The following is a 22,440-nucleotide window of genomic DNA, read 5'->3' as shown; positions in this document are numbered from 1 at the left end:
GCAATAACCGTTTAGACGGACTCTTCTCTCTCGATAACTTGCACACAAGGGGTCCAGTGACATAAACTGTGGCATAAATGTTGGTATGAGTACGAAGAGAGCTCTGAATAATTAAGAAAGGGATGAAAATCGACTGTGATGAGTAATTGGAGGGCAGGTAGAATGGTTAAATACTCATTTAACAATCATGTTGTAAATTATTATCAATAAATAGCTTTTTCTAATGAGGTTCTCCACTTTTCCGTATAATTACCTTTATTATCTACATATCTAGTCACAGAAAGATCCTTTAAAACCTTACTCCAAGTCAGGTGGTTTCAATACACATTACTTCTGTACCTGTGAACAGTTGTGCATTACATCACTGCCTTTTACATTTGAATGTTAATATATTCTTGTGTTACTGCAGATTCAGAACGAAACAATTTTTTATATATATTTAAAGAATGACATTTATTTAAAGAAACAACAATGTAATAACTTAATTTTTATTTGTAATTGTACAATAATAAAGCATTGATGCTTAATCTCTTTAAAAGCTATATCAACATTTCGGCTTATCTCTTAGCAAACCTCTGAGTGCTAATTCGAGAATTTTAAGTCCACAATAAACTTTCAAATTTGCTTCTCCATCATGAATCCTGTCTGCAAAACTAAGCTTTTTATGCACCTAGTACACCTTTCATTAAGTTCCTTTCCTATCGTTGATCACATTCGTGAATGACTATGATAAATCTCTCATTAATGTTAAATACTTTAATTTTATAACATGTACTTACAATGTTCTCAGTGTTAAATTAATCTTCTCAAATGAGCTAACTTAACCTGCTATTATGACTGATAGGTCTTATGCAGGTAGGACTTGCATGCCTTTGAAATTTGTTATACTATCCCCTTTACTTGATTGGGTAGAAAACACTAATTAACATAATAATACAATGTAGGTCAACTTTTAATTGCTGTAACAAGGTAACCAGAACATCTGCAAGTCACTCATCAAAACAATCTGTACATTATTAGGTTCACATTGAAATGCCCATGGGCATTGCTGAGATGGTCGATTGGTATATTTCACATTTGAATACAAGAGGACACATCACACATATACTGATTACCCTGACACCTAAATAAAAGATACAAGAAATGCAAAGAAACACAAATTTCAGTTGAAAAGACTTATTTAATTAGAATTTGTTTCCTAAAGCAGGCATTACTGACATTTTAATGATAAATATTTTCATCATATTGTTATTTATAAAGTCCCCTGAGAATTGTTGTTATTTTCACAAGGAACTTAACAAAATATAATGACTTCTATTAAATGTTAGGAATTGTATAATTTTAAATAACATTTCCAGGCAATAAACACTATTTGTCAATGATATAATAAATGCGATTTATCAAGGGTTAATTTACCTGGTTTGATTTTATTCACGTTCAACTAATAAAGACCATATCATTTGGCATATTGTAGAAGAAAAAATGTGATTCATGCCTGATCACTAATTATAAGCATGTTTGTGAGTTATTCAGGTGTCACTTATTGAGAGAGACGTGTACAGTGAAAATGGCAATCTAGAATAATTTCATTTACCATCATTGTCAACAGCCTGAACTGGAGATAAAACTGGGGTCAGTCACCTCTTGGACAGAACAAGCGGCGGTTACTGATTGCTTTAATGCCAGTGATGACAAATTAGTAAATTTATTAACTTGGCTTCCTATACTCAAGATCAGGAGTTAAAAGTTTTCCATCATACTTTAAGTCATTTGAAAGTAGGGGACGAAACTCCAAATAACTATATAAGGTAATTAAAGAAACTGTTATTTAACTTCAGACAGGGGGGATAATTTAAAAATTATTTGACTACATTCTAAGCATTTCGGGTGCAATTTGAAGTATTCATGTGAGAAGGTATGGAACTCATTTGCCCTGTCAGGATGACAAACTCAAAAGACAGTTTTAGAAGAAATAACTTCAATTGTTTAAGAGTGAAACTGTTAAATTATATATAGTACTTCCTGATATTAAATTTTTAAATATTGAATGTCTTTTATTTGTTTCATACAGCTGATAGTGTATTTTGTGTTTATTTTTGTATGCTTGATGTAGATTGTTTGTAAGTTTTAGAGTAGCGGATGCAATACATAATATAGGCTGTTCCTGACAAACTTGAACATTATTTTGAAAATAAATAGGATTATATAGTTTTTAAAATAAGAGGTTTCTTCAACATTGTAAAGCCAGCATTATTTTGCCCTACATTTGTATCATTTTGTACAGGGCAATATGAATATTGGAGCCACACACAAGCAGTACTTTGAAGAAAAAAAGAACGTTTGATGGAAGGGTGTTTAGAAAAGAAGTTTCTTGAACATTTTGGGGCCAAATTTATTTTTACTAGGGGCCAAATTTATTTTGCTATACCATGATTACCATCTTAAATATGAGTATGAGACTAATTTCTGCAAATAAAAGTTTATAGTACTGTGTTTAGAAAAGAGTATTTTTTTAGTTCTGTTAGTCACAAACAATTATAGCTTACTGGATGTTCTTTTGTCTGTCATCTGTCAATTCTCTGTTGTCATTATGTCTGCCGCAATGGCCGTGATTTAAATCGCGTTAATTCACTACTCCTCCTGATTGAATGGTCATATCAGCATGGGATCGTCACTAAAATACTTCTTATGATGTCTAGCTGAAATCCCAAACCCAAACTGCATGCTTATTTGGGAGATTGCCGCAAGCTTGCAATATAACTTTATAGCAAATCAGATTTGAAACCAATTAGCAAGCCTGCGCAAATCTAATTCGCAAACTTGCAAAAGCATACCTAGTTCATTTTAAGCTTGCACAAGTAATTATAAGCTGGTGCACGCTTATCAAGTTAAAGCTTGTGCAAACTTACCGATTACAACAAGCTTGCAAACAAAGCTGGCCTAGCGACCTGCAACAGAAGAACAGATATGGCATCAATTAAATTACTCTAAACATGGCCACGTACCTCTATTTTTCTAGCTCTTGTTGTGTGAAAAGTACGAATAATATAAAAACATTAAAATATAAATATGTATATTAATTAGCATTAGATCTCATTGTCACAGCGAAAGAAAAGAATATAGTCATTAAATCATTTAACAATATTGAATGAAATAAATAAGAAGAGCATATAAACGGGAAATGTGGAAAACACGTTACGTTTTTGTTCTATATGGCTTTAGAACCATTTTACTTCATTTCCATTTGAAATCATTTTAGGAGAGGATGATGTCAGATGGTTAGGTTCCTGTCTCATCTGTCAAAATCATACAATATTAGGTGAAAAACAAGAATGTTAGCCATTTTAATTACACTGAAACAACTTTTCTAAACAAATCGTCCCAGATATAAGACAATCGTGGCATGACTCTTGCAATTTCATATACATGTATTTATCTCGTACACGAAAAAATTTTGTCTTCTTAAAAGCACAACAAATAACATGTTAAAAGTGTATTCATGGATCATGCTGGCCTTTGCCAATGTTGCAAATTGCGATTTATTTTCCTTACTGGCGACAAAATATACCATCTGGTGACCCCACCACAACATTGTTGCCTATTTAAACTTGCATATACAACTTAGGTTTGCAGTGAAGAAATTCAGAAGCACCATGAAAGGAAGCCTTAAACTTGATATTAAAATGCACTGGAATTTATATATTGTTAGATAAATATATTGTTAATATTGACTAACCACCTCAACAGTGCATTGTTATAGCATAATCCACTTATTCTTACATCTGGCATGAGTAATGTATGCTGTAAGATCTCTGCATTTGTTTATTTATTTTTATTTTTAAACATTTCTGGTAGCGGAGATCAACCACACTATGCATTATCTTGTAATGGATCTTCCGGACGAAATAGTGTCGGATTACTATCCGCTCTCTTGTAATTAATATATTTATTTGGACTGACCTCTGTATTTGGATGGTCAGTAAAATTCCTATTCTTTCACTCATTGAATTAAACACTTCCTAACACATTTTTCTGTTGTAATGCCTGTCAGAACAGAACGCCTGTGTACTTAATGTATGTTGGCCTAATTTTTTTAAAAAATTCTGACGCATGTGTGGAAGGCAGTATTACTCTGACACCAGAAATGTCACCAAAAATATTTACCACCTCAAAAAATAAAAAAATAAAAAATAAAAATAAAAAATACAACAAAAAAACCCAACAACAGAATTGTTCGTCTTCTATACTACCAGGACAAGCCACAACTGACCAACTTTTGAAAGCAGGAAAAGTAACTGCTACAATCGAAAAAATGATGGCTAAATCCTTTTATTTTTAAAATGAACCCAGAAAAAATTGTTTTGCTGAAACGTCAAAGAAAACCAATCACCTCAGAAGCATCAATCAGTCTGTATAAGCAAAGGAGAAAAGATCAATCACAGTCAATGTTCTTCAGTTATGTAATGTTGTCTCCACAATAAGAAACATAAATGTTTGGTCTCCCAAAGCTGTCCTTTACCGGTAACTTCAATAGTACATGCACAGTTCATCAAAGAAAGCCAACAGCAATCTTCAATAAAAGAAACAGATAACCTTTCATCAAAGAAGTCAGAACAAAAGTTAAATAAAAACACATATGTTGTACCATGAAAGTTTTACTTTTGCCGGAAAAAATGTTACCGTATCTATCAACGGTGGCATAAAACGCAAATTAAATTTCCAGTCTTTTGAAACCATATACATATGGCCATCAAGTTAATTGAAGATGGGCAATCTTGCAAAGTTATTTGTTAAACTTTTTAATTTGTTCAAGTTTTAATTTCCCTAGCAATAGCCTGATCCCACTAGGTAGCCTTGACACGATGTTTCTGTCTCTAGCTGACCACTATCTCTGCCAATTGAATAACATGTACATATAGCTTGTAAACAGCTACAGCCATGTGCTACTTGTGACAAATGTAGTGAATTGTTAAGAGACGATCAGATATGGATCAAAATGAGGACTACCATTTTTTGTACATACATGTTATTTGTGTTTTCTTTAGGGATGTGAGACATAGATGAAGTTTATAACATGTGATCTATACTCGAATTCATGGATTTATTATATGCAAGTACAGTACTTAACTGATTATGGATTCAACTAAACAAACATAAGTTGTCTATATACAAGTGTTTTCAGACTAGCTTTTTGTCTGCATTTTATCAAAAACATATTTTTTATTACCCCCCCCCCATTTTAGGTAAATGCATCATTTTCATCAGCTGACTGACTTGGTTGCTTATGACACGGTTTGGTCTATAACACGGTCGGGTTTTATGGATGCCAACTACTGTGTTATAGCAGGGTCACACTGTATATATTTTAGATGATTTTAATAATTGAATTCTTTATCCAGTCTTCCATTCAATTACAAATGCTTGCAAATCTAATTGAGTGTACAATCACTTGAAAAATTTCTTTATGCAGAAAATGTAATTCTTTCTCTGACATGACTAAACCTATTTAAAAAAGAAGATATATTATGAAATTGGAAAAATGACATTTGTAGAAATAAGTAATATGTTTCATGACTGATTATTGCAAGTTTCTCCAAGCTTACATCAAGAATTTAGATTTTGTAAGCTTGGAAAAATTCCATGCACAAACTTGTGCGAGCACCCTTATGAGCTTGTGCAAATTCAGCTAGCTTATTGTAAGCTTAAAGCAAGCTTGCTGCAAGCTTGTGGCAAGCATGCATTTTAGTTTGGGATTGCTAGAAATATATGTTGATTTATAGAGCAGTTATGATTGGATATTTTAATGTTAATAAATTTATCATAAATTAAGAGGCCTAAGCCAGAAAATTCAATCATAATCTGAGAAAGTTTTAAAGCTTTGGCATATCTAGCTAACAAATATACTGGCAAGCGTGTATTTTGAACCGTTTGTTTATATTTGTTATTATCACTACAACACTGATAGAATGTTTTGACAGTGTTACTGTCATATACCTTATGACTCCATATAACAACTTGTATATTACCATTGAATACCCAAAGATGCATGTCCACCATTTTAGAACAGCACTAAGTGCAGTTTGTAAAGTGCTTTTAAATCTGGATAGTCAATGAAAGTGTCAAATTACTCAATTGCATGAAGTCATTTAGTAAGCACATGATTATGGTCGTTGATTTAGAAATCAAATGCTTCCATAATTACATGAGCTTTCATAATTTTAATGAACTTTACAGTTTGCTATTCTGTGATGGCTGATTAACTTCATATTCATGTGATCGCTTATTTGCAAACCTCAGGTGGATTTATTAAAGTTAGGATCAATTCATCAAATAGCACATCTCAGATAAAACAACAGCTACATAGACTAATTAATTAGTTTCATCTTTAAAACTGCTACTTTCAGTTTCACCTATCAGTGTGCGTATTACCAACAACAGAGAGGTAACAGCCGGAAGAGATATTTTGACACTGACATGTACAACAAGAACCTTTGGTCCGATTGTTGACATCATCTGGAGGAATGGGACTGATGCCCCAAATGGGAAAGTGTCCACCACAATGGAAAAATCTGGAACACATGGTTGGAAAATCCAATACCAGAATTTGACCATCACACCCACCCGCTACATGGATGGAAATAATATTACCTGTTCAGCCCATAACTCTAAGACTACTGGACTGAGTGTTAGTGACAGTGTCATCCTCAGTGTCATGTGTAAGCTGTTATTATAATACTATGCATTATAATGCCCAATGATTTCTTTTCTAGGTACCCTTAAAACTTTCTATCATTGCCACTATTTCCTATACTTATTCTAGGTCTCACAACACCTGGACTATTGATGCACATGTACTATCATTGTTCCATCTTCATAATAACATTTATTACTATAATGTTGTAATTTGAAAATGTTACTACCATTGCGCTTGAATTCTGACAGTAATCATAACAGCATAAACTGTTTATTTCATGTATGTCATGGACAGGGAATAGTACATTAACATTTTTAATATAACTCACAGATGGTGAAAGTTTTCCAACTCATGACCTTATCTTTTTTGACTTTGGGGCATGCAGCCTGAATATATATGAACTTGTTTGGGAAGGTTTTCCTTTTTTGTTTGATGTAGTTATAATACCACAAAATATGCTTGGTATGTGCATCATAGACTGATTGAGCATGTTCCATGAACTTCTTTGAATAATCTGGTACAATCTAGTCAAAATTATAAAATCTAAATATAACATCTAATTATAAAATCAATGTTTATATTGATTACTTGGAAAGAACATGTTCTGCAGTGCCATCTACAGATTAACATAGATTAAGATATGAAATAACTATTATGTAAAATGTCAATAATTCCACAGAATTCTACAAAGTTCAGGCTTTAAAATTACTTAATTAATGAATATCAATATTCAGACTGAAGTAAATATTCAAAATATCACTGGTTTTCTTTGTTTGTATTGTGAAATCAAGTAGTAAAAAGTTTGTTTATTTCAAGCCATGTCATGTTGTTAGATCAATTCTTGGTCAAGTAGAGTCTTGTGATAGGGTCAGTGCTTGGTCACACAGTGTCTTGTGGTTGGATCAGTGAATGGTCAGGCTGTGTTTGAATGGGGACAGTTATCTTGAAACACTCTATAATTTGATGTCATCTGCATAAAATACTGGAAGAGTGATTTGAAATGCTTAGTTGTCCTTGATAAGTGCTTTAATTGGTAAACAATATAATAATAATAGAAATGAAGGTAACCACAATCATGACAAGTGTTTGAATTTCTAAACAAACCTATTTCATTGGAGAACAATAATTTATTAATATACATATCAAATAAAAATAAAAATAAAAATATTTTTAAATACATCAGATATTCTAACATGGAACTGTACTTTTACATTCAGTAACACTTATTATTCATGCATTTGAATGGTTAATACTATTCATCCTTGTTTGGAATTGTAACCTCATTATAATATTTAAAAGGTTGGATGCTGTGTTGAGTGAGCTGTTAACAGTGTCTGGGAATGCTTTGTTGCAGAGTAAAATACGTACATTTTATATTGGAAACCTATTGATACACTGCAGAATATACATTTCGTGTTGAGTTATTCAGTGTGACAAAGGTTTCCAAGGTGTTGTGTGTGATATGATATGTGTGAGATGATATGGATTGTCATCGTAGCTTCAACAATTTTCAGTCATATCGCTATGGTGTCTGCAGTGTGACAGTTTATATTGATGTCTAGCACTAGGGGATTATGCCGCAGACGTGTGGCATGATGTCCAACCCAGTCACATTATCCTGACACCAGGCCGACCAGTCTTAACACTAACCTCTTAATGCTGTGTGCCAAACGAGGCAGCTGTTAGTACCAGTTTTTAAAAATCTTTGGTAGTACTTTGCCGGGGTTTGAATCCGCGACCTCCAGCATCTGAGACAAAGACTCTAACCAGTAGGCCACCATCCACGGTGTTGTAAAAAAGCAAGTGAATGGTCATTTGAGTGTCACCGTATGAGACTTGTGATCTGTCATAGTAATAATACAGGTTCACAAGAGAAAAATCAGTTGCTGGAAGAAAAAGAGAATAAAGAAGAATTACTGTGCTCTGATGAACAAGAAAAAGAGAATGTAGATTAAGTACCATATTTACTGTATATATTGGAACATTATATTTGCTGTGGCACCATAACTTAAACTTTTTAAGTAACGTTTTGGTGCACTGTGTGTTCTAGGGAGCATATTTTATTTTTTCTAAATTGTTAGTTGTGGGTTTCCTTTCAAATCATTTGAAAATAACATGGCAGAAATACACTCCAATTTTCATTGTATTTTAAAAAATATTAAACTGTGTACTTGAGATAAAACTCTTTAATGCACTGCAGCAGCTTCTCATCAACCCAACTCTTCTCCTGCACATGTATGATCCATTATTTCAGCGCATGAATATTTCATTTGCTTTCTCATGCCGTGTAAAATTATCATTGGAGGCACCACATCTCCTGAAGCGGAAACCGCATGGAATAAAGTCTAAGTTTCTAAAAATCTACACCAGTCCTGCTAATTGTCACACTTTTAACCCCCACCTTATCGACAGACTACCCAGGAATAAGATCAAAGTATGCTGGAATTTCATTATTGATCCTATTGTCGGCACAATCGTCTTCTCTTATGGCCTTCACGAATTCACCTAATGATACTATTTTCTCCAAATCTTCTGGGCCATGCTGAGTCATTGATATCCATGTTTCGAACTATGTTGTGTCACTTTAAAAATTGTTCCATTGTTTCAATTTATATTCAAAATTCCTGTGAATACTGGTGGAATCTGCACACTTAAAAGAATCCAAAGTGGGCTTCCAAGGTCGGCTTGCTTTGTAATAAAATAACCCTTTTTATTTGATATCTTTAAATGAAAAAAAAATACAGCTTAAAAGTAACTTATTCCAGGTGAAAAGGAATGAATCAAATTTTATTTCCGTATGTCTGCTGACTTTGTGCATATATTTTTTAAAAATTGTCACACTTAAAAGAGTCTAAAGACGGCTTCTGACATTGACTTGCTGTGTAATAAAATAACCTTTGTCTCTGATATCCTGTTGGTAAGTTCAAACGAAAGAAAAAGCTTTTGCTCGTTGCCATTGGCGTTTATTCACCACCCAGGCTTCTATTTGCTTGTCATCTGAAGTCATAATTAATACAAACGGGCATTGCTGTTTGCAGGTATTTAGTTTGCACAGCAATAACTTGCTTTAATAATACATTTTGTAACCCATGCTAGCAAAAAGATAATTGTCATTTTGATTGCCATAATTGCCATGCATGGGTAAGTGGGATCAGGCAAGTAATAAACAAAAAGATCTACATGCTGTGTTTGTCACAAGGAAATTGACCTGGGGTCATTGGGTGTAAATAAGGAAATTGACATTGGGTCAATGTGTGTAAATTAGGAAATTGACATTGGGTCATTGGGCGTAAATTAGGAAATTGACATTGGGTCAACTGGGTGAAAATTAGGAAATTGATATTGGGTCAACTGGGTGAAAATTTACATTTGGTCAATGGGTGAAAACAATGAAGTTGGCATTTGGTCAATGGGTGAAAATAAGGAAATAGAAAATGGGTGAAAATAAGGAAATAGAAAATGGGTGAAAATACTATGAAGTCCTACTTATTCTTTTATAAACATAAAAAACTCAGATTTGTGTCAGATACTAAGGCATGCTAGACAGCAAACTCCAAACTGATATATATGAAATGACTGTACCCCCACCTTCACCCCAAAGTATTTTAAAAGGGATTTGGTTACCTCTTTTCTTCAGTCTTAATTTGGCTTTCATACAGAAAATGTCCTTATGTAGTCTGACTAGTAGTTTGAATCTCGATGATCATTGATTGACAGGTGAAGTTTTAAACCTAAAATCGACCACTTTCAGTTTTTAATTAGCAAATGTGGGAAGTAACTTAACCTACTATTTGGTACACCAGCCTCTTGACTAACATGTGTTTTGCTGTTTTACACCTTGTTTGATATGACCAGATAGCTTGCTACTTCCTATTCAACTGGTCAAGATGCATATGGTTAAATAAGTTCAGTTCAACCTACTCAATGAGTCAAAATTCGTGCGGTTAGATTGATAAGTTCCAAAGTACTCAACCAGTCAATATGCATAATGGCTAGGTTGCTATGTTCCACCTACTCAGCCAGTCAAGATGAATATGGTTAGAAAGCTGAGTCAAGATGAATAAGGTTAGATAGCTATGTTCCACATATTCAACCAGTCAAAATGCATATGGTTATATAGCATAGTACACATACTCAACCAGTCAAGATGAATAAGGTTAGATAGCTATGTTCCACCTACTCAACCAGTCAAAATTCATATGGTTAGGTAGCGTAGTACACTTACTCATCCAATCAAGATGAATATGGTTAGATGGCTAAGTACACCTACTCAACCAGTCAAAATTAATATGATTAGATAGCTAAGTACAACTACTCAATCAGTCAAGATGCATATGGATAGATAGCTAAGTACGCATACTCAACCATTCACAATGCATATGGTTATACAGCATATTATGCATACTCAACCAGTCAAGATGAATATGGTTAGGTGGCTAAGTACGCATACTCAACCAGTCAAAATTGTATATGGTTAGGTTGCAATGTTCCACCTACTCAACCAGTCAAAATGCATAAGGTTATATAGCGTAGTACATGTACTCATCCAGTCAAGATGAATATGGTTAGATGGCTAAGTACACATATTCAACCAGTCAAAATGAATATGGTTAGATGGCTAAGTACACCTACTCAACCAGTCAAAACTAATATGGTTAGATGGCTAAAAACAACTGCTCAACCAGTCAAGATGCATATGGTTAGATAGCTAAGTACGCATACTCAACCATTCATAATGCATATGGTTATACAGCGTAGTATACATACTCAACCACTCAAAATGTATTTGGTTAGGTTGCAATGTTCCACATACGCAACCAGTCAAGATGCATATGGTTAGATATCTAAGTACACATACTCAACCAGTCAAAATGCATATGGTTAGGTAGCTAAGTATACATACTCAACCAGTCAAAATCCATATGGTTAGGTTGCTATGGTCAACCTATTCACCCAGTCAAGATGCATATGGTTATATGCATATAACCTACTCAACCAGTCAAGATGCATATGGTTATATGGCTAAGTACACATACTCAACCAGTCAAAATGCATATAGTGGAATGAATTATCCACTTAACGTAGACACAAAGACACAGTGATCACATTCAAGAGGGCTCTCAAAACTCACTTATTTCGAATGCAAGAACAAATTTTAAGACCTAATAATGTTTCCGACCTGAAATATTCTCAGCATGTTTCTTTTAATAATGTTTCTTTAATTTCATGGTGTTTGTTTTTGTAATAATATTATTATATATTTTTTATCCTTAGGTGTTGTCTAATGTTGTAAAGCGCTTAGAGCTTCTAAAGATTAAGTGCTAATCAAAGTCCTCATTATTATTATTATTATTATTATTATTATTATTATTATTATTATTATTGTATAGCGTAGTACACATACTAAACCAGTCAAATTGCATATGGTTAGGTTGCAATGTTCCACCTACTCAGCCAGTCAAAATCCATAAGCGTAGTACACTTACTCATCCAGTCAAGATGAATATGGTTAAATGGCTAAGTACACATACTCAACCAATTAAAATTAATATGGTTAGATAGCTAAGTACGCATACTCAACCATTCACAATGCATATGGTTTATCAGCGTAGTATACATACTCAACCAGTCAAAATGCATATGGTTAGGTTGCAATGTTCCACATACTCAACCAGTCAAGATGCATATGGTTAGATATCTAAGTACACATACTCAACCATTCAAAATGCATATGGATAGGTTGCTATGTTCCACCTACTCAACCAGTCAAAATGCATATGGTCAGATGGCTAAGTACACCTACTCAACCAGTCAAGGTGCATATGGTTAGATAGCTAAATACACATACTCAACCAGTCAAAATGCAAATGGTTAGGTTGATATGTTCCACCTACTCAACCAGTCAAGATGCATATGGTTAGGCTGCTATGTTCCACCTTCTCAACCAGTCAAAATGCATGTGGTTAGATAGCTAAGTACACATGCTCAACCAGTCAAGATGCATATGGTTAGATAGCTAAGTACGCATACTGAACCAGTCAAAACGCATATGGTTAGATAGCCACGTACACCTACTCAACCAGTCAAAATGCATATGGTTAGATAGCCAAGTACACCTACTCAAAACGGCAAAATGCATATGGTTAGGTTGCTATGTTCCGCTTTCACAACCAGTCAAAATGCATATGGTTATATAGCCAAGTACGCATACTGAACTATTCAAAATGCATACGGTTAGATAGCCACGTACACATACTCAACCAGTCAAAATGCATATGGTTAGATAGGTAAGTACACCTACTCAACCAGTCAATATGCATAAGGTTACGTTGCTATGTTCCACCTACTCAACCAGTCAAAATGAATATGGCTAGATGGCTAGGTACACATACTTGACCAATCAAAATGCATATGGTTAGAAGGCTAAATACACATTCTCAACCAGTCAAAATGCATATGGTTCGGTTGCTATATTTCACCTACTCAAGCAGTCAAAATGCATATGGTTAGATGGCTAAGTACACCTACTCAACCAGTCAAGATGCATATGGTTAGATGGCTAAGTACACATACTCAACCAGTCAAAATTGCATATGGTTAGGTTGCAATGTTCCACCTACTCAACCAGTCAAAATGCATATGGTTAGGTTGCTATGTTCCACCTACTCAGCCAGTCAAGAGGCAAATGTTTAGATGGCTAAGTACACCTACTCAACTCTACCTATCACTTACTTTAAATTGATAAGTTTCAAGTTCTGAATTTGAATAGCTAACTTAATGACTACAGTATACTTAAGCCTAGTTATTTCTACTTGAATAGAATATCATGTCTCATTATTTTATCTCAACAGCTGACGTTGACAGTTATTAATATTTCCCGTACTGTATTGTTTTGTTTTGAAGGAGGAATGCAAATGTTAGCTACCAATGAACAAGCCACTTTCTTTGTTTTGTCTTATGAACCAAATTATGAAATATTATATCCACATATGTAAAGTGGATCATGTTTCATTTAATGTGGTCATTAGTTATGTAACTATACTTTACTTGTGTCTTCAGACAACCCACTCATTTTGATTTCAAATGGATTTTCAATGTCTGTCAAGGAAGGGGACACCAATTTAATGCTGGTGTGTACTGCTGAGAGCAAGCCTGTGTCCAGCTTCATCTGGCTTTGGGGCAATGTGACCGTGAGGACTACAGGACCAAAGTCTGACAACCAAGACATCCTTACCATACCTGAAGTAATCAGGCGCTTTAATGGAGTGTACAGCTGTATTGCCAATAATAGCATATCCCCAAGTGGACAAGGATATATTTCTCTGGCTGTAACACGTACGTTACATGGATCGCTCGTGATGTAATATATAAATTATATGAATCTATCTTGATGTACTCTGTAAGTTACATGGTTCAGCTTAGGTTATCTCTCTTAATATAATATATGAGTTGCATGGTGATCAGCAAGGTTTTGTTGAAACTTCTTGTTGAATCTTGCATAACTTAAAGTCCTGTATACACTATTGTTATAAATGTCTTTACATCATTGACATTTAAATATATGACACTCTGAGAAAACTAATTATAGTATTTAAATGTATAACCCTCACAAATATTTTTGCACTGATATGTATGCAGAAGTGACATTACTAGAGCAAAGAACAGGGTGGATTGGGGATGGAAGGGAGGTGGTATGCACCTCTCCACAAAAAAGGATCTGAAACAACTTAATAATTTGGAGAGTGAGCTACACCAATCCCACAATACCTCATGCCCTGATAGCTCGCAAACCTACATATATTGCGGGATCAGTCATGAATCCCATTTTTTATACTAGAAACGTAATAAAAAAATGACCCCTATTTGATAAAAATGAAGAAAATTTCGATAAAAATGGTAACTGAAATAATAATAATAATAATAATAATAATAATAATAATAATGATTTATTTATAATGGTTGACTCATTAGTCAAAGACTATTCTCCCTTGAGACCATAATAAAGAAAGTATAATAATGCACATTATATGAAGATAGCAATAATTACTCTTTATTTTAACATGTTTAGTATTAAAATACTAAATTCCATTATTTATTAGAAACACATACATGCTCATAATATCTCAGATTTTACATGTAGTGGAAGATTGTTCCACAGAACTGTACCAGAGTATTGGAAGCTCTTTTTAAATTGCTCTGTTCTTTGTTTTGGTGCTAGGTCTCCATGTGATATTGATCTCAACTGGTATTGTGTTGAAAAAGGCCCGAATAAGTCTGCCTAAACATTTTGTACGGTGATGAAAGGAGGCCATCAAATTCTAAATTTAGAAAAGGCAAAAAGCATTAATATATCAATAAGATATGTAATTTAATGAAACACAAAAAATAAACTAAAAAGAGTAAAATGTAAATGCATACATGTTTGGTATATATATATATATATATATATATATATATATATATATATATATATATATATATATATATATATATCAATCTGCTGGGATTGTTATATCTGATATTGCTGTTATTGCACTAAATGTGAATGAATAATTTCAAGCAATACAAGATTACAAGTTTTATTATATAAATATCCTTTTTATTTAATGGAATTTATCATAAACTGTACATTTACATTCACTACTATAATTTTATTCGATAAACCTTATTCTTATACATGAAAAAAGCATTATAACTTCACAGATTACAAATTAAATAGTCACCCACAAATATGGATAAATAAATATGAAGAAAAAATTATAATTAACATACTTTTCAGACAAATAAAAGGAAATTATTATGAAACGTTTGTTTTGTTTATATTCATTGCAAAAAGAAATAACTTACATTAGAAACTATAATTACAGCAATATAAAAGGATGTGAACTACATGAACAAGGCATCAGTGTTTAGTAACTCTTTACTTCCAACTTTACTGATAAGTCTTAATATTAATCATCTGATTTCTGACATCATTACGTTATTATAAAATAAAGTATCTTTCATGTACAATTAAATGTTGCATTAGGTGATCTCATTTCAAAAGACAGAACAATACTATTTTTCATGTTCATTCTATTTATTTAAGTGGCACATTGTTGTTACCATGTCTCTAGTTAATTTTCATGGTTAATTCTGTTATTGTCAGTTAAAGTCGGCAATGTGAAGTTCAGCATCTGGATATCTGGAATGGATTCAGAATTTTCAGGGTTCATGCAAGTCAGTTTATGTCAAAGATTGCTGTTTTTGTTTTGTGAACACAGGTTATTTTCTTGTTCATTAAGGGAAGATTATTTTGACCTGATCCATGTATTTTTGTTGGTATAAAGAAAAGCTAACTTGAGGAGTTTTAAATGGTTTTAACATTTCATGTTCATCTAAATGTCTAGTATAATTGATCTCAGATAAACTTTGAATTATTGACAGGACTTAAATTATATATTCTGTCAGAAAGGAAATACAGGGTAAATATTTACACATCATTCTGTGATACACACTAATAACAAGAAATACTTTTCCTCCACTGACTGACCCAATGAAGAACTGGTGTATTTTGGTGACAAAAACAAAATCAGAAAATGTTAGATATGGCAAACTGTTAAGGAGCCTTCATTGATAAAATTAAGTTTGATATATGATAGATTAAGCATGTGGATTATGTTTGTGAGCAGATAATCCTCTAATCAAATTCAGGAAATTGTCTACTACCTAAAGCAAACTAATTGTAATCTTATATTATCCAAAATTATTGTCCTACAGTACAGGAAAATTGTTTGATAAATATTAAAGTCGTTCAACAGGACCACAGACACAGTTTGTTGCCAAACTTGTTTTTCAATCAGTGTGTCGTGTGCAGAGCCATTATCTTTAATAAATGCATACAAGAATCCAAGTTATTATCTACTCAACTGTGGTGTAAACTAATCATTGACGAAATCATAAAATTTATGACCATAACTTTTGTTTAAAAATGCATATGATATTATTATTGGTAGAAGTATTATTATTATTATTATTATTATTATTATTATTATTATTATTATTATTATTATCTCTTTAGATAATTGAGATACTTATGTAGATTATTTAAGTTTAGTGAACTCTTTTCAGAATTTTATTGCACCTAGAGGAAAAGACTGAACCATTCACTGCATTAAATGATGCAGTTCATGTAGGGACCAAAGATGATTACAGCTTTTAAAAAAAATACCTATTGTGGCAGGACAAGAAGCATTAACAACTCAATCACCGACATTTCATAGACACAATATTGCTACATTAAGATCCCCTATCACAGTGACCAACAATAAGTACAGATAAGTGACAATATAACTACTGCTCCAGTGACCTAGTGGTTAGATCATCCGCCTTGGATGCAGGAGGTCGTGGGTTCGATCCCGGCTGACTCATACCAAATACTTACAAAAATGGTACTAACAGCTGCCTTGCTTGGCACTCAGCATTAAGAGTTACCATTAGGACTGGTCAGCCTGGTGTCAGGATAATGAGACTGGGTGGGACATCATGCTACATGTCTGCAGTGCTAGACATCACTATAAAATGCCACACTGCATTGTAGCGATGTGACTGAAAAATTGTTAAAGCTATGTTAAAAATCCAAATCACACACACACAGAGTATAACTTTGTATTTAATTAACTGTATATACTCACTTATAAGTCGACTTTTGTTTGCTAAAAGTTATTTTAATGCAAGTGAAATTAGGGTTAGTTGTCCCTTACAGATGGATTTTACTGGCAAAGTACAACTTGACTTAAAGAAGGGTCACATACAAATTAGTTGCTGCCCCAAAATGAGCTAAGTCAACTTACAATTGATTATTGCAGACTGAAAATTCACATCTTTGTAAATGTTCTAGTTTTCAGATACTTCATGGTTGATACAAATCACAAATGTACAAACTCAAAAATGATCCCTCTCTGAAAATCACTAAACATGGGCATCAGTAAGAAGATAAATGAAACAGCAGGTCAATGAGACACATTGATAGACATGCTTTAGCATGCATTTTATATGAACAACAGTTTGCTTATCCTTGGGGCCTCGGGGGTGAAGAGTATCATATAATCACCTGATATACCTCATGAATTAAAGTTTGTAATAATAATAATAATACTACTACTACTACTACTACTACTACTACTACTACTACTACTACTACTACTACTAATAATAATAATAATAATAATTACCTACCTAAGGAACTAATCTTCCTTGAGGCCCTCATACAAAGGAATGTATTCATTTGAACTTGATCTCTTAAGTCACTGGATATATTGGGTTTGGAAGAAAGAAATAGAGTGGGCAGTTTTAATGTCAACTGGAATACCATTCCAGAACAAAGTCCCAGAGTATCGGAAACCTTTTTTAATAATTCCTTATTTTGTTTGGGAATTTTATACTGTTTGCTAGACATGGATCACAGGTGGGGACTATTACCAGGTAGCCTATACTGGAATAGTGATTGTAAATATTCAGGAGCAATATTATGGGATATCCTGTACATTAATTTGGCTTTTCTCAAATGGATTTAGTCTTTAATAGGTAATATTTTTAACTTACCAGTTACATTTTCCTTGCTTTCTTTTTGGATGGATAATAGTCCAAATGATCTTGTTTGAAGATGTTCTAGCTTTGCAATGTGTTTATCATTTGAATTACCACATACAGTATTTCAGTAGCCTAAATAGGGTTGCATGTAACTGTTATAAAATATTTTTCTGTGCCTTACGGGAAGAAAATGTCTTATCCTACTGAAAAGCCATAAACTTGAATTAACTTTTTACTGATGTTTTGTTTGATATGTTTAGTCTATGATAGGTTATTCTCTACCAGAACACTAAGTAGTCTATCATGACAGACCATTTGCAAATTGTTATCCTTCTATGTCAAACATAGTTCATCACTATAAAGTTTTGTCCTTTTTTGCCATGTTGAGATAAGTAATATTTTAGTTTTACCAGTATTTACTAACATGCCATTGCATGTGCAACAGTTTTCCAGTTTGTTTAAAGCATCCTGTAAAGAAATTTTGAGTTCATGCTTTGTGTTATAGATGTCTGACAATATTGTGTCATCTGCATAGAGATTTGTAAATGAAATTGATTCCCATAGTAAAAGTAGTATTTCATTAATAAATAAAATAAATAGCAATGGTCCTAGAATTGAGCCTTGCAGTACTCCATATCTAATTATTCCAGGTTCAGACAGAACATTATTTATACAAACAGGTTGTGTTTTCTCACTTAAGTATGAAGTAAACCATCAAATAGTGTTTTCATCACATTGGTAAATTTTCAGTTTTTTCAAAAGGATTTCATGATCCACCATGTCTACAAGCTTTCCTGAAATCTACAAATACTAATCCAATTATTCTACCTTGATCAGGTGCTAGAAGCCATTTATTGTAGAGATCAAGGCAGTCTCACATGAATGTTTCTATCTAAAGCTTGATTAATTAGGATGTAACAGCAAGTGTTTGGTTAAATATGATATGAATATGTGTGACACATGACTGAGAGGGGGGTACTGTTGTTTGCAATGCAGGATTACTTTGAGTTGTTACTTGTATGGTTATTTTACATTTTCTTTTGGCTGGTGTTTGGATTGTCTGTGTATGAACATCTGACATTGTTGCTATCTTGGAGTCTGTCTGGATTCATATGAGGTTTCTTGCTCATTAATCATTCCCTGTGCTGACTTAATAGCAAGTAACTGTAGTTTTAATTCTTCAATTTGGGTCTCCATGTTCCTAATTGTTTTTTGATGTACACACATGGAGAAAACATTATGGTTTAAGCCATCACTGTACTGGTCATTTATTTATGGAGCGTGTAATTGCCTGACACTCTGGAGGGGTGTTAATTTTATTACCAAATTCATCTAGGTCAGAGACTTTAGGAACTGTTTCATGTTTGGTAGTACCTTTACTTACTGGTGTAGATGTCAGCATATAACTGCCTTTAGCATGGTTGTTCTCATCCTGTCTACATTTACAGGTAATATGATCTAATCATGTGAAACTGTTCAGCCCCTGTATATGTAAGACACATGTTGTTTTATACCATGTCGCTGTCACTGTGTTTTTCTCTTGTGTTCTGTAGATAATATCATTTTGTACACTTGAACTGCATGAAGTAATGCTAGGTTCTGAATCTAATATCTGTTTTACAAACTCAGACTTTTGTGGATCAATATGCACAGTGACACTGTATTTATTATGTTTGACCTTCAGGAATTTTGGATAAATGTCAGTCATATTGGATAACTCCAAATCATCATCTGTATCCATTGTTTTCGATTTCACTCTGTGCATGACTTTCCTGCATGGGATTATCTGTGTGGCTCTGATCTTCAGGTATAGCAGATGTACTAAATCCAGAGAACCTCATTTATTTATTTCAATTTCTAATACTGCTACAATTTTATTTCCTCCCCAACAATATGGGCATTAACAACAACAATTATGTCACAGCTGAAGAAGATAAATCTACATAATGATTTATTACAAGTACCTATATTAAGTATTTTAATTTGTTATACTTGATTCAGTTGCACCTTCCATTACTAGCATTAAAAACAGATGTATAACATCACAACAAAATGTTTTTATTTATTCAGTCTACCGAGTCTACTGTCCTTATACAAAATGTCTTTACTTATTCAGTCTACCCAGTCTACTGTCCTTATACAAAATGTCTTTACTTATTCAGTCTACCGAGTCTACTGTCCTTATACAAAATGTCTTTACTTATTCAGTCTACCGAGTCTACTGTCCTTATAATTTCTGCCATACTTACTATTGTCATATATTCAAGGTTCATCTAGCAAAGGTGCAGTGTAAGTTCACAGTTCTCTAAATAAGAAAAACATATTTTATGATTTCATTTAAACTTTGTATAGATTATCTTCAAGATCTAATCCAGCCTCATACTTAAATGTCACCAAAATGTCAAATATTTATAGAAAGATGTCACTAATATGTCAAATATTAATAGAAAGCTGTCACTAATATATCAGATATTGACAGAAAGCTGTCACTAATATGCTAGATATTGATACAATGATGTCACTAATATGTCACATATTAATCAAAAGTTGTCACTAATATGTCAGATATTGATAGAAAGATGTCACTAATATTTTAGATATTGATACAATGATGTCACTAATATGTCAAATATTAATAGAAAGCTGTCATTAATATGTCAGATATTGATAGAAATATGTAACCTATATGTTAGGTATTGATAACATGATGTCACTAATATGTCACATATATGCTATCTATTAAGCCTAATGGCAACCAACCTACACATATGCTATATATTAAGCCACATGGCAACCAAACCCACACATATGCTATTTATTAAGTCACATAGCAACCAAACCCACACATATGCTATATATTAAGGCACATGGCAAAGTAATGACCCTTTATGTGTACATCAGTGAATGAAATCTAACATATACTTGCTTTGCTTGTCTAGTTTATTTCAATCCACTAGCAAGTGCAAAGATATTAAAAAACATTACATTACACAAGCAAATGCATTTATTATATTTTGATCTGGTTCCATATCTGCATAAACACATGCATTCATTATATTTTTATCTAGTTCCATATCTGCATAAATACAACTCATATTGTTTACAGAGTTGCTATTAAATAAAAGCTAAGTGCAAGTAAATATGATATGATATGTGTTCTAATCATAAAGTTCCTCCTAAAACTTAAGATGGCATCCATTAGTAACATTCTTCCCAACCACATATATCACAATTTTTCACTGTTCCATTGCCCATCTTTCCAGATCCACCAGATATAACATTATCGGCAAGTAACGTTACAACTAATGATCTTCAAGCCAGATTAGTGTGCCTGCCACATGGTATTCCAAACAGATACACCTTTAGCACATGGCTGCATCTCTGGCCTGGGTACAATAAAACTCTGAGGTCCCTGCCATCAACGTATGTTAATGAGCACAATGCTACACTAGATCTGAATTCTATATCATACCAGGATAGTGGTATCTATGTATGCCAGGTTAGCAATGGCGTCAAAGCTGCTGGGACACAAAATGATGTCATAACACAGATGGTGTATGTTCTTGTGAAATGTGAGTTACCTCCGACATTATTCTGACACCTTGGTAATGCATATACACTACAGAGGAGTAAATACACTGGCAAATAGTTCTTAAAGTCAAAGTATGCTGCTGTTTGACAAGATAAGACAGTCTGAAAAACTTTACTTTGATGTCTACATTCTCAATTTGCATTATTACTATAGCACAAACATGAATCTGCTGTCTACCTTCAAATACAATTTTGATGTTTGACATTTCAGTCTACTTAGCATGCAGAGGTGCAAGCCATTCCAAATTTTGTGGATTTATTAAAAGATTTTAAAGAAAATTCTACATTTTAGATTATTCTTAGTCATAAGTGTAAAGCAGTAATGCAGCACAATCATTTATTATGGAAATACTTCTGTCCATTTCCTCTAAACTGTATATAATATGATAGACTGGTATACACGATTCATGGTATCAAGATAACAAAACTGGATATTCTACATGTAATCCAGACAAATATGATGTCTGAAGTATAAATGTGGAAGCAGAACATCACTGAATGTTATGATTAGCATGGCCTTATATTAAGTGGAGACTATTTGTAATTTAAGTATTGACTGAATGTGTATAGGAGAATTATCTAAC

General features: G+C 33.2%; 1 protein-coding gene across 7 annotated transcripts in view; it reads left to right on the top strand.

The window, feature by feature from the left end:
- The window catches only part of LOC149802451 (cell adhesion molecule CEACAM2-like), a 134,352-nt gene that overhangs the window by 57,832 nt on the left and 54,080 nt on the right, over nt 1–22,440 (top strand). For 6 of the 7 annotated variants that reach the window (XM_089951676.1, XM_089951675.1, XM_089951678.1 and 3 more), the window contains exons 3-5: nt 6,405–6,716; nt 13,754–14,029; nt 21,529–21,837. In XM_089951676.1, coding sequence (XP_089807802.1) covers nt 6,405–6,716; nt 13,754–14,029; nt 21,529–21,837 — 897 coding nt within the window. The remainder of the gene's footprint in view (nt 1–6,404; nt 6,717–13,753; nt 14,030–21,528; nt 21,838–22,440) is intronic. The other variant, XM_089951679.1, reaches the window with a different exon arrangement.

The sequence above is a fragment of the Sinohyriopsis cumingii genome, chromosome 3, assembly GCF_028554795.1.
Source record: "Sinohyriopsis cumingii isolate HCF-2022 chromosome 3, ASM2855479v2, whole genome shotgun sequence".
In the NCBI taxonomy this organism is placed as follows: domain Eukaryota; kingdom Metazoa; phylum Mollusca; class Bivalvia; order Unionida; family Unionidae; genus Sinohyriopsis; species Sinohyriopsis cumingii.
This window is presented reverse-complemented; position numbering and strand designations above follow the sequence as displayed.